Source organism: Nematolebias whitei, chromosome 5 (genome assembly GCF_014905685.2).
Source record: "Nematolebias whitei isolate Nwh7 chromosome 5, NemWhi1, whole genome shotgun sequence".
NCBI classification, from domain to species: Eukaryota; Metazoa; Chordata; class Actinopteri; order Cyprinodontiformes; family Rivulidae; genus Nematolebias; species Nematolebias whitei.
This window is the reverse complement of record NC_056502.1, coordinates 29,813,852-29,826,986: the sequence shown is the minus strand read 5'-3', so window position 1 is coordinate 29,826,986 and position 13,135 is coordinate 29,813,852. Positions and strand designations below refer to the sequence as shown.

The window sequence follows — 13,135 nt, the reverse complement described above, 5'->3', positions numbered from 1 at the left end:
TCAACTTCTTTCTTTTGATGTGTGGCTACATCTAGGTGTAAAAAAGTTTCCTTTTGAAAATTAGGTTTACTTGTCAAAATTCAAGATGGCTACCACCATATATTTATAGAAGTAAACCTTGTGAGCTGGAAAACTTAAAAAAGTAGAAAATATCTCAACTTCCATTTTGCTGTGTGGCTAAATCTAATCGGAAAAAGTTTGCAATCAAAAACTGGGTTGCCACGTCAAAATCCAAGCTGGCCAAATGGTTGAGGTGGCTTTTGGGTAGGCCAAAGCACAATCTATGATGGCCAAGGCCAACACGGGCTGCCCCCTGGCTCTGCCACTGCACCTGGTTGGGGATAAAATTGCTCTCTCTACTAGAGTTGTATATGGGCCCAAAAAGTCTGACCTGACCCCAACAAATAGCCATAATTTCTGAACCCCACCCAACCCTACGAATTAACATTAATTACAGGCTTGAATCCCCCCCCCCCCCGGGGGCATTTTTAATTAGGTTTTGACTGCTTATATAGTTATTAGTGGTCGGGAGACGCACGCGGCCAAGGGGGCAGAAGATCGGAGATGAGGGGGTGTTTGTCCTTTCATGGCTGTCAAAGCACATTAAATTCCTGCTTCTGCCTGCATTCTGCATTATTCAGACATGGACCCTGCTCCGACATATCAGATAATTTGAGATCTCACCTGTTTGGTTCGTCGGCCGCGCGTGTCCGCTGAGTGCAGTGGCTGAACGAACGCCCATTTGGGCTTGGATGGATTGCTGCCTGGCAGCAGTCCATCTGAAGCTTAACTGAACTTTTTTTAAATCTCTTTCATGGCCGGACAGCGCACGGTCACATGGCCACGTGCGGTTGGTGAATGTATGGTAAGCCATGTTGCCATATAATTGGATCCTCAGCCGAGCATGATCAAAAGCCCGACACTGGTCCAACCTACATATTAAGCACATTATTATGGCCTGGCCTGGCCCTAATCCAGATCGGGCTGGGCCGGGCTCCGGGTTCGGGTTAGAAATGACAGCTCTACTCTCTACTCACAAGGATCCATTACTTTGTGCCACCTCGACAAAAAAAAAGAAAAGAAAAAAAAAGGAAACTACCTCTTTTCTTATTCTCAGTGTATCTCCTACCCTCTGAAATTCCTTACACCTAAAATCATTAAGGGTTATTTATATTCCCTGTTCAATTCCAGTCCAGAAAAGCACTCATTTTGAAAACTACAAAAATTTATTAATCAAATTCCTCAGTGATGGGGCACATTTTATTTCCACTGTGCATGGTCTCAAAGTTAATCATGGTCATAAATCCCAGCTTTAATGGTTACATATGTGTTCTTAAGTTTACAGGACCTCTAGTTAGTTTAAATCTTTTCTTTTTTAGTGCACGTAAACTCACTTTAACATCGCAGTATTTTTATTCACTTTGTTGCCTATGGACCCACATCAAAGTGGTTGCGTGCCCCTGAACAAACGCATCCTTGAAAGTGCCTCTCCACCTTTTTTTCCTTTTATTTCCCAAAACAAGTAGGTCAAGCAGGATGCCACCATGAGCAAAATGCCTTTTTTTTATCCTATTAGTTTTTCCTCAATCTGGTCTTGGTTCATGCTCCCCTAAGAAACATCAACAATACAGGAGAATAATCTAGAGACCTGGCTGTTCTTGTAAGACGAGATGCGTGTCACAGGAGCAGGAGATGAGTGTAACCTTCACAGCAAGCTGAAGTGTTTTTTGAATGCAGTCAAATAAAAGAGGCAGACGAGAGGGTGAAGCAATCACTTCCACTGCTGAGCAAAAGAGTGCGTTGAATATTGACTCATTTATTGAGATTTAAGGCTACATTGAACAAAGTACATGCTCTAAAGTCTGCTATGTTTGCATGAACGCCTTTATGGAGCATCATCCACTCAGTGGAGACGACATGTACAAGCACAAGTCAAGACATGATTAAATAACAAAACAAGCTCAAACTAAATATGAGCACTAGAGTATGAAATGCTTGCACGTTTTGAAACCACATGCATAAGCAGCTACTTCCTCATCATTGCACACACTTAGCTGTTTTGTTTGTACTAGAACATGCACACATATAGACAACATGCTCTATGCCCTCCATCCATATGCAGCCTCCTAGTTGTTGTTTTGCTTTGTTTTCTCATTGCTGTGGAGAAGTGACATGTTCTTTCTCCTCGCTTGGTCTCCCTCAGCTCAGTGTGGAGGTTCTATGACAGACTTCAGTGGTATCATCCTCAGCCCTGGCTTTCCAGGGAATTACCGGAGCAGCCTGGACTGCACCTGGAGAGTTCAACTCCCTGTTGGCTTTGGTGTGTAACCCACCCCTTCTGTTCTCCTCCTCCTTTTCTTTTTTGCTGTAGTTCTTAGCACCTTCTGTCCTGATTGTCTTTGTTCTGACTTGCTTTTCTTCTTCATGTAACTCAATTAATGATCAAAGATGAAAAATGCATTCTATTAAACAACAACAGGAACTCAAATCAGAGTCAGAGAGAGACAGAGAGTCAGAGATTCTTTATTGTCGTTCGCACCACATGTGGTACATGTGGTGGAATGAAATTATGTACACAGGGTCCCAGTTACATCCAACAAAAAAAATGTAAAAGAAAAACTATGATAACATCTAAGATATGAACTAAGAAAAACATCAACTAAAAATGCACTAAGCACTAATAACATAAAAGCATTATGATGAACAGCAGCACGACCATGAGCATGAGTCTGTGTGAGCAGATGAGCACGAATGAACACATCAACATTAAACAGATCAGCAGCAACACAATGCAATTTTTTCACAGTGATTATTCTGGTTAGAAATTCATGAGTCTAACAGCCTCAGGGTAGAAGCTGTTCCTCAGTCTAGTGGTTCTACACTTAATGCTCCTCAACCTCCTTCCTGAGGGGAGTGGGGCAAAAAGTGTGTGTGCTGGATGAGTGGGGTCCTTCATGATGCAGGTGGCCCTCTTCCTGCATCTGGAGGTGTAGATGTCTGTGATGGTGGAGAGACTGACTCCAACATACTTCTGTGCAGCCTTCACCACTCTCTGCAAAGCTTTTCTTTCTGCAGCTGTGCAGCCTCCATGCCACACATTGATGCTGGAGCACAGGATGCTCTCCACTGCACACCTGTAGAAGGAGGTGAGGACTGAGCTTCCCAGACCAGCTCTTCTCAGCTGCCTGAGGAAGTAGAGTCTCTGATGAGCTTTCTTGATCAGGCTGGTGGTGTTGTTGCTCCAGCTGAGGTTGTCATTTATGTGTACACCCAAGTACTTGTAGCTGGAGACCACTTCCACCAGATTCTCTTATGTTCAGGGATGTGTAGGTGTGTTTGTTCCTTCTGAAGTCCACAATCATCTCCTTTGTCTTCTTCACATTTATGTGAAGGTTATTCTCTCTGCACCAGCTCTCCAGGTGTTCCACCTCCTGCTTGTAGCTGGACTCATCATTGTTTGTGATGCATCCCACCACCGCTGTATCTTCTGCAAACGTTACAATGTGACAGCCTGGATGGGTAGCTGCACAATTATACGTGAGCAGAATAAACAGAAGAGGGCTCAACACACACCCCTGAGGAGAGCCAGTGCTAAGGGTTATGGTGGAGGAGGAGAAATTGTGGATCCTCACTGGCTGTGGTCTGTTTATTAAGAAGTCTAGTACCCAGTTGCAAATGGAGGGGCTTAGTCAAATCTTTAAAATATAATCCTTTTGAATGAAATAGTCACTTTAGAGCAAATTATTTCATTTAATTGTAAAGCAATGATTCAGTTTTTGGCAGAAAAGCCTTATTTTATGGTTGTTCATTTGCTACGATACCACTGACTCCATGAGCTGAAATGTTTAAAGTTTAATTATTTTGATTGAAGTAGTTATTTTAAATCAGAAATGTTTGTGTGGCAAATTAAAAAAAAAGGCATTTTAAAATGATTTTGTCATGCAAAGAACTACCTGCACTATATTCTTAACAAAATCACCATTTTGATTTTAACAAAGTAATATAAAGGCAAAAACACCTTTCGGTGTCAAGCTTTAGGAGTTTTATTTCTGTAATAACATTTAGACTAGATAGTCATTCACATCATGGTTTTTATGTTTGAAAATTCTTATTTATGGACTTTGTTGTTGCTAAAAGTACTTGAAAATAAAAAATTGCATGATGAGTTATAATTAGTGGTCTCAAGTGCTTGAACTTGTGTTAATGAAAACACACCAATACTTAGGAGTAATACTACTTTCATGGTTGGTGATGGCCTTTCCTCTTCCACTTTGCAAGTAAACAAGAACAAAAACATAAAAACTGTCAAGAGTTTAGAGACATTTTAAGATGAACACAGATGTTAAGACAGCAAACTGCTGTGTCAATAAAAGGAATGTCTTTCTAAAGTCACTGTGTAATGTATATGTAGTATTTGGTATCGGTACTCAGTATCAGCAAGTGCCCAAACTGAAGTACTTGTATTGTACTTGGTCTGAAAAGTACTAAGTCTCTTCTAGTAATAATACAGATAAACTAGACAAACTCAATTGACAAAATCAATACAAAAAACACAATTTAATTTTGTTTTTTTTTGACCCATTAGTTAAACTATGTATTCAAAACTGCCACAACTCATTAAAATTTAGGGTTTAATTCAAAAATAAACATTATGAAAAGAGGACATGGTAAAGTTGTTTGAGAAGTCTTGACTTTATTTTTGTTACTTTTTTCTTTACCTTTACCTTTACCTTTATTTTTCCTAAACTCTGATTTCTGTCTTCTTTTTAATTAAACTGTTACCTGCATGGTATATCATAAAAAATGGATGCCAGGACAGATTGCATCTAAAGGGAGAACTATATCCTTTGACTGTGCTGACAGTCCCCAGGAAATGGGAGGATCAGAACAGGAAATGAATATTTGATGAATGTCTGTTTGAAATTTTGACCTCTGTGTTTGTTTAAGTCTGCCCTCATCACTTATGCAAACTCAGACAAGAATATATTTTTCAAAGTTCAGCTGCCATTGGGAAAGCATTTGCTCTTGGTTGGCTGACCAGTGGTGACTTCATCATTTGGTCACTGACATTTGTGTTTACAGTCCAGCCAAAAATAGCTTTGTAGGTTTATACAAATATCGACCTACATAGTGCAGTGTTGTAAAGGAACACTTTGATATTAACTCATTTTAATATTAACTCTTTTTTTTTTTTTTTTTTGCACTTTAGGGATCCATCTGCAGTTTCTGAACTTCTCCACAGAGCCCGTTCATGACTATTTGGAGGTGCGCAGTGGGACCCTGGAGACAGGAACAGTGATTGATCGGTTCAGCGGCCCTTTGGTACCCAATTCTCTCTTCAGCACCACCCACGAGACCACTCTCTTCTTCCACAGTGACTATTCCCAGAACAAGCCTGGTTTCCACATTGTCTACCAGGGTGAGCAGCAAAGACTGGTTTGGATTAAATTGTTTTTATAGCAGCAGCAGCTGAAGTGGAACAAAAGAAGAAAAAAGTTTAGATACAAGATTCTCAAAATAAAATTATAGACAAAACTGCAAAGCAGACACTTTTGCAGAGGCTAATTGCAAAAGGTGAAAGAGTATTGAAAAATGAATACATGCTAATGTCTTGGAGACATTCTCGGCAAATAACCTTGAATATTAATTTTGTCTAAGGATTTTTTTCAAGATTAAAGAAAATGAGGAAAGGGAGCATTACTAGTAGGCGGATAGTGCTTCACTTTTTATTTTCAAAGTTCATTAAGAGTAAACGTATCAACTTTTAAGCCAGTGATTTGTATTTGAGGCCATTAATTAAACTCACTGACAAAAAAAATTACCTTGCTCAGATGAAGTTATGGACTTTAAATGAAACAGTACATGCAGAAAATGCAATGTGAGACTGTTGGGATAATTTTAGAAAATCAAATAAAATGTTTTTAATGGTGTTGGTGTTAAAGGCAGCCTGATGGTCCTGATGGTACATTGTGACACCTCTTTAGTACAGCTGATGTAACTCTCAAGATCCGGCAGATCAGCAGAGAGTTGACAACCAAGCTGATCCCACCCGTTGAGGAAAGATTGGGAATTCTTGCTAGCCACAGGCAATAAATAAACATGCCGCCTGTGAACGGGTGTTGTCTTGCTGAAAGTCTATAGCAAAGTGTTGTCTTACGAGAGGTAAGACATGGCGACACAGGATGTGACTGATGTAGTGCTCTGCCATTTGTGTCCCACAATTAACTCTCAGAGGTGACCAGAACTTATGGCTCCTCACAACATGGTGCCAGGAGTGTTGTGTCTCTCCACAAACTTGCTCCAGTTACAGCACCACTCAAAATGCAGCTGGCTCTGCTGTGGTGATAGCAGTCTGCAGTATGTATGGGACAGTGAACTTGTAATGTGTCTGATACCAGTCGTCGAGATGTGGTTCAGGGAGGACATGGAGGTTATAAAGAGTGTTAAACCTGTGTCTGGACGTTGGAGTCAAAATTATAGAGTTTTGTAATACTTGGTGCACAATACAACTCTCTCTTGGTTCGGTCTGTCTTGGATGACTGGAATCTTCACAATGTGCTTGGATGCCTTTAGTACCTGTTGGTTCCATTATTAACCACTGGGCTCTTTGTTTAGACTCTGATGGACACTCTGCAACTGTACTATTGCTCCTCTCATGATGCCTTCACTTGCATCCTCTGCTCCTTGCAAGCCAACTCATTTGGCTGGGGGCAGCTGCAGTGGAGTGGTTAGAGCAGTCGTCCTCCAGTGGGCGAGTTGGGTGTTCGATTCCACCATCAGTCACATGCTGAAGTATCCCTGGGCAAGACGATGAACACATCATTGCCTCCGATGTATCCCATTGGTGTAAGAATGTGATCTAAAGCACTGATTAGTCTTTGTATAGCTATAGGAGAGTGCTATATGAATGGATAAATGAGGACACAGATTGTAGTGTAAAGAGCTTTGAGTATCTTGATAAGATAGAAAGGCAATACATAAGGACAGTCCATTTACCATTTACCATTTGCACACCGTTCACTGGTCAGCTTGTGAACCAAAGTATGCCCAAATTGCACTAGTCTTTCTGAGTGCTAACTATTTGTCAGTGACATTAGATTAAGATTTATAACTAATGTTCTTAGAATTTCTTTATTGGATTTCCTGTGTATGGGTGTGACTTTTTCCCCACAGCATATGAGCTGCAGAGGTGTCCTGACCCACGTCCATTTCGTAACGGCATCGTGATTGGTCAGGACTACAGCGTGGGGATGACCATTTCATTCGAGTGCCTGCCAGGTTACACTCTTCTGGGAGAGCCATCTCTCACATGTTTACATGGAGTCAGCAGGAACTGGAACCACCCAATACCTCGCTGTGAAGGTGAATATACAATGTCTTGCAAACACAATGTATGTCTTCCTGTTTTCACATTAGCAGAATTAATTGAAACACGTTGACAGGGCTCCTTTTATCTGTTACACTGCCAGAACTCTAAATAATCTCATTTTACACTATTAATAAATTGTTAGTCTTTTAGTAACTTTTAAAGTGAGTGTTTTTCTCCAAGCTAGGTAGGTAAATATTTTTAAATGCATGAAAATGTCCTGCAGTTTACTCAGACTGTGACTAAAGTTAAAGCAGAGAGGTTTATCCAGTCATCCACGTAAAAAAAAATCCTTAAATATTTGCTGTAGAGAAGAACATACTGTAGTTTCTAAATTCTGCATGTAGTCCAAGCCATCATTTAGAGACATAAAAGCATGACTCAAAGTGATGCAGTTCATTATAATGATAGAAGGAGGCTTTGAAACAAAAATAAAGGAGTATGTTGGAAGTCTAGCAAGTCTTCAAAGAAGTCACTCAGAGTATGCTAAGCCATCACTTGTCAGCTGAAAGAGGTAGAAATAAAAAAAAAATGCTGCACATCATAGATTCTTGGTATTTTGTTTTCTGTTAAGTAGTTTGCTTTGCTTTTTACACATTATATTGTATCTGGAGAGGCATTTTTGATCCTACGTGTTGTGCTTTGACTGCAATCAAAGTTGCACATTAATAAAGTGAAAATATATGACTATAGTTTTATTTCTAAAATCTTTTGTTGTCATGAAGTTCTCAGCGACCTGCGATCATCGAGTGCTGTAGTATCTAACAGCTGCTTTCTCCCTCCAGCAGCTCTGCGATAAACCAGTAGCATGCTGTTATGGTTTGTTTTATCCACAGTTAGAGGCAATGCAGCCATAAAAGTGTTTTTTTATGACTGGAGGAAACTATAGCCATCCATTTTTATCTATCATCTTCGACTGCGTTCTTTACCTTCAGCGCTCTGCGGTGGAAATATAACATCCATGAACGGAACGATTTACTCTCCCGGACACCCTGCCGAGTATCCACACTTCCAGGATTGCATGTGGACCGTCAGAGTACCTCCAGGTTATGGCATCTACATAAACTTCTCTGTTATTAATACGGAACCAATCTACGACTACATCACTGTTTGGTAAGTTCTCTTTTCTCCCTCGGTATTAAATGAATAATTAATCATCATATTGTGGCACAAATTAAACACAGTTGTTTTTTAATGAAAGGCTTTGCTGTCAGTGGATGGCCTTTCTCACATACAAGCAATTTGGGGGTTTAATAAACCAAGCCAATTTTCTACATAGCTTGTTCCGCAACCTTTCATGCCCCGCTTGTATCAAGGAAAAAAACAAGTTTTTTTAGTGTACATTATGGACTCCTAGTATTTTCTTTTCGATTAAACAATTTGCTTTGTTTCTTACACTTACCTATATTACAAATAAATAAATAAATAAATAATGTGCAAGAAGTAAAAAAAATAATAATAAAAAACTTTAGTTTTGGATGTTTTTACACTGATACAGTATCTTCACAGTCCTCAAGGCTTGAAATGCTGAAGTCCATCACTCATAGTTTCTTTAAGAGGTTTATGTCAACACTGGCAAAATGGGACTTGATTTCCTCCCTCAGTTTGTTCACGTTCACAAAATCTCCAGTTCAGATGTTGTCTGATCTGCAGTGAAAGTTGTTGTAGCTTCCTTCCTGATGTTTGCTCACATCTGTCTCCTGTGTTGTCCCTCAATGGTCAGTTCTAGGGCCTCTGTTATTTTCCCTTTACATGCTGCCTTTAGGTCAAATTATTAATTAGTACAACATTTCTTTTCACTGTTATGCCGACGATACACAGCTTTACATGAGGACTGGAGCATCATCATCACCATTGTCATCTCCATCTTCACTCACTGTCCTCTCTACCTGCCTGGAGGAGATAAGGGCATGGATGAATCAGAACTTTCTTCAGTTAAACTGCTCCAAAACAGAGGCCATACTGATTGGCACCCCTCACCAGGTTCAAACCTCAACTATAACGACTATTTCCTTTTCTGGACAAGACAACCCCCTCTCCACCTCTGTTACAAATCTTGGAGTAAGAATGGACTCTCATCTTACATTTGAAAATCACATTAAGCATCTGTTTAAAACCTGTTTCTTCCATTTTCAAAATATCTCCAAACTTCGCCCATCTCTCACTTTTTCTGATGCAGAGAAACTCGTTCATGCTTTTGTCCCCTCCAGGCTCGACTACTGCAACTCCCTGTTTACTGGAATACCCGGCAAAAACCTTCAGAAGCTTCGATATATTCAAAACAGTGCAGCCAGGATTTTATTGAGGGCTCGTAAATTTGAACATATTACACCCATTCTCCATAACCTCCATTGGCTTCCTGTCACCTACAGAATTCAGTACAAAATTGCTCTCATTACCCATCAATCTAAAAAAGTTAAATCTGGTCCTCTGGACATTCAAAGAAAACAAAACAAAGCAAAACAACAAAAAAATGTAGAAACGTTTCGTCTCTCATCCGAGAGACTTTCTCAGTCTAAAAGTTAGTTACTAAAAGAAAGTTCACCAAACACAGAGGTCTGCACAAACTGCATTAAATCTCTTGTGTAACAGCAGTATTTGGTTTATGATCCCAACACAGAAATTTGGACATGTACAAATCAAATTCTGGTAATATATGTGCAGGTAATGCAGTAGTCCCTCGCTACTTCATGGTTTGTTTTTCCCGGACTCGCTCTATGAGGTTTTTCAAAGTAAAATTGGACATGACACAATTGGCTGATTGATGGATGAGCCGCACGATCGGCATGGATTTTTTTATCCATCCATCCATTATCTTTTACCCACTTCTTCCATTTTGGGTCACGGGATCACCGGTGCCCATGTCCAGCAGTCACTGTGCGAGGGGCGGGGTACACCCTGGACAGGTCACAAGTCCATCACAGATTTTTTTTATTTAAAATAAATTATTTAAAATTATTTAGCACCTGATGCAACTGTGTGCAGCTCACAGCTGTGGGAGAAGCTTCCTCCTGAGCTGATCAGCTGATTTCCGTGCAGAGCGGAGAAGTGGGCGTGGCCGAGAGTGTAGCCGGGGGCAGAGAACTGAAATCAAATATATGTATATATGTATATATGTATATATATATATATATATATATATATATATAAAATGTATGTACTAAAATAAAGTACTACTTAGTACCTGTACTACTATTCCTACTTCGCAGTTTTTCATCTGTGATTTTTGCGCAAAAAAAAAAACATGTTGTAAATCATTGTTAAACATGAATCATGGCTAAATACAACAAACATAACATTTTGCGTCATGCTTGCTTGTAAAATAAAGAACACCTTGAGAATGGAAGCCCTCAGATTTATTAAGAATTGGAAAGTAAAGTTCATTTTCAGTCTGCACTAAGTATTTCCTCTGGTTGTAAAGCAGACTTGAGCTGCACAGAAGGGATTTAACAGCTGACAAAGTGCTGAGGTTAAAAGCCATTTGAACACGTTGCGCTCACAGCTTGGGGTGGGAGACCCGTGTTAGATGAGCCAACATGCTATTCAAATATTTTGACCTGAGTGGACATTGGAGGCTTTGCTTTTCTCAGACTCACCCCAAGGTAAAATCAAATGTAATACTTTATAAATAGCATGCTATTTCTTGTCTCTCTCCATCATCTCACAATCACTGTTAGATTTTAAACAGTAGATTGATTCCTCAGTATCATCTAAAATGACAGAAACGTGTATCGGCATGAAAACATCAAGTTTGAGTCACTCGAGGTGTTTGTTAGTCTGCAGAAAGCGGGGCAGATAACAGGCTCGTACAGCAGTAAACAATGCTACCTGCCTTCTGTCGCTCCAGCAGCTGCCTCTCCTCTTGTCTCTCTGCTGAGTGAAAAGCCTGAGGCAGTCATGGAGCTGTCCTCGTGGGTGATACAGAAAAGGAAATGCCTTCAAGCGTCTGGGGTTGCCATTCATATTGTAGCAGGAGCGAGCTACTGGTAGTCCTGTTTTAAATGAAAGGGTGCATAAATAATCTGTCCCCTGATGGCAACATTTCATTTTCTTGCCTGACTGCCGCCTCCCATTTTGCTGATTACTCTGAAATGAAACTGACATAAGCTCTTTTTTTTTTGCATCTAAGATATTAAAGGTACACCTACATACAAGAGAAGCATTTAGTGTACATCATTTTTGCTGAACAGGCATGAATCTCTCTGAAAATGCCGGTAATAAAATGCATTTCCCTGCACAGCACCGATATAAAATGGAGAAGTACTTTCTTTTAAATTTATGTTTCTGCTCAGAGAAAAGAAGCTTTCAGGTTCACCCTGACTTACAAAGGTTTAAAGATCCTCCCTTCCTCTCATTAGTAGAGACGATTCTCTGTTTTGGAGTCTGCAACTAATGTGCGTCTCACAAATGGCTTTACTGCTAATGGCGAGGCCTCTTACTACCCCAGAGCAATCTACCTGTCCAGCAATTTTCATCCTGGAGCAGGTAAATGTTTAACAATAATGTAGGTTTTTGTGGCAATCTAAAGCAAATAAATTTCTCAAGAGAATCATTTTATAAAACAGTATGAACAGCATAATAATCAAGTGAAAATTGTATTTTTGGGGCCACTCCAGTTCATTATTACTGTCCACAATGATCTTTTTAACATAGCTTGTCTGCAGCTCTACTTGTGCAGTGCTGAAGTTCATCCAGGCCAAATCGAATATTTAGTTATAGATTTACCCCAGTCTCCTCCAAGTCAGATGTGCCTGATGTAACTCTGCGGGGAGTCACCCTGGAGGCTTCCTAATTAGATGTGTATGTTGCCTCGACTAGCTCTTTATCAGTGGGAGTGATGCTGCAGCAGGTCTACTCAAAGTTCATCCCAAATATCTGACTTCTATGATCCCAGCCAGTGGCTCATTTCAACTTTTTGTTTCCATAAATCACAAAATTCACCTTCAGGCTCTCCTCTATTTTCTGCTTGGCATTTCAGTACTTTCCATTAGTCAGTTTGACACATCACTGTAATCTCATTTGTGAGCAAGGTCTAAAGATACTTGAACTCCTTCACTCGGGGCTTCCGTTCCATGTGCCAGAGGTGGATTGGGCGACAACATTCAGCATTTTTCACCAGCTCACGGTGCATCTCATTTGTCGCTTTCAGAACTTCTGTAACTATTTCAGAGGCTAATACTGACCTGGTCTCTGCTTTGTAGTTTAAATACATAAAGGTCTCTGTTGACTTCCTTTCATCTTTTGAATGATGCTGACAATTTCACATATTTGTTGTGTTTGGAGGGCGTCGGCAATTGAGGTTTGAGGATAGTTTGGAGGAAATAGCAATGCTGTGGAAATTGTGACAGCAAGTTTTTACTTCCCCATTCATCTAAACATCCCAAAAATTCATTTTTCTAATATTTGTCCAGAATTGCAGAGTGAAGAGGAGGAATTGGAAATGCCATCTGTCCGTATGTCCCTGCATGTTCTGATCATAACTAAAAAAACAAGTGAGGTACCAACTTCCATTATGGTGTGTGGCTGCATTAGTTCCTGTCAAAAACTGGGTTGCCACATCAAAATCCAAAATGGCTGCCACCATAAATGCCTGTCCATTTTGTGAGGTGGATAATATAAAATAATCAGGTATTGACAAATAATTTGGAGTGTTGCTACATCTAGGCTTGAGAATAGTTCCATTCTAACATTGGGTTTCCATATCAAAATCCAAGATGGCCACCATCGTGTATATGTGTGTGTGTGTGTGTGTGTGTGTGTGTGTGTGTG

The 13,135-nt window shown here is 40.1% G+C and overlaps 1 protein-coding gene across 1 annotated transcript in view; it reads left to right on the top strand.

The window, feature by feature from the left end:
• Positions 1–13,135, top strand: part of LOC119410362 (CUB and sushi domain-containing protein 3) — a 416,314-nt gene that overhangs the window by 288,279 nt on the left and 114,900 nt on the right. The window contains exons 35-38 of the mRNA XM_037677273.1: positions 2,204–2,320; positions 5,210–5,419; positions 7,174–7,362; positions 8,302–8,479. Coding sequence (XP_037533201.1) covers positions 2,204–2,320; positions 5,210–5,419; positions 7,174–7,362; positions 8,302–8,479 — 694 coding nt within the window. The remainder of the gene's footprint in view (positions 1–2,203; positions 2,321–5,209; positions 5,420–7,173; positions 7,363–8,301; positions 8,480–13,135) is intronic.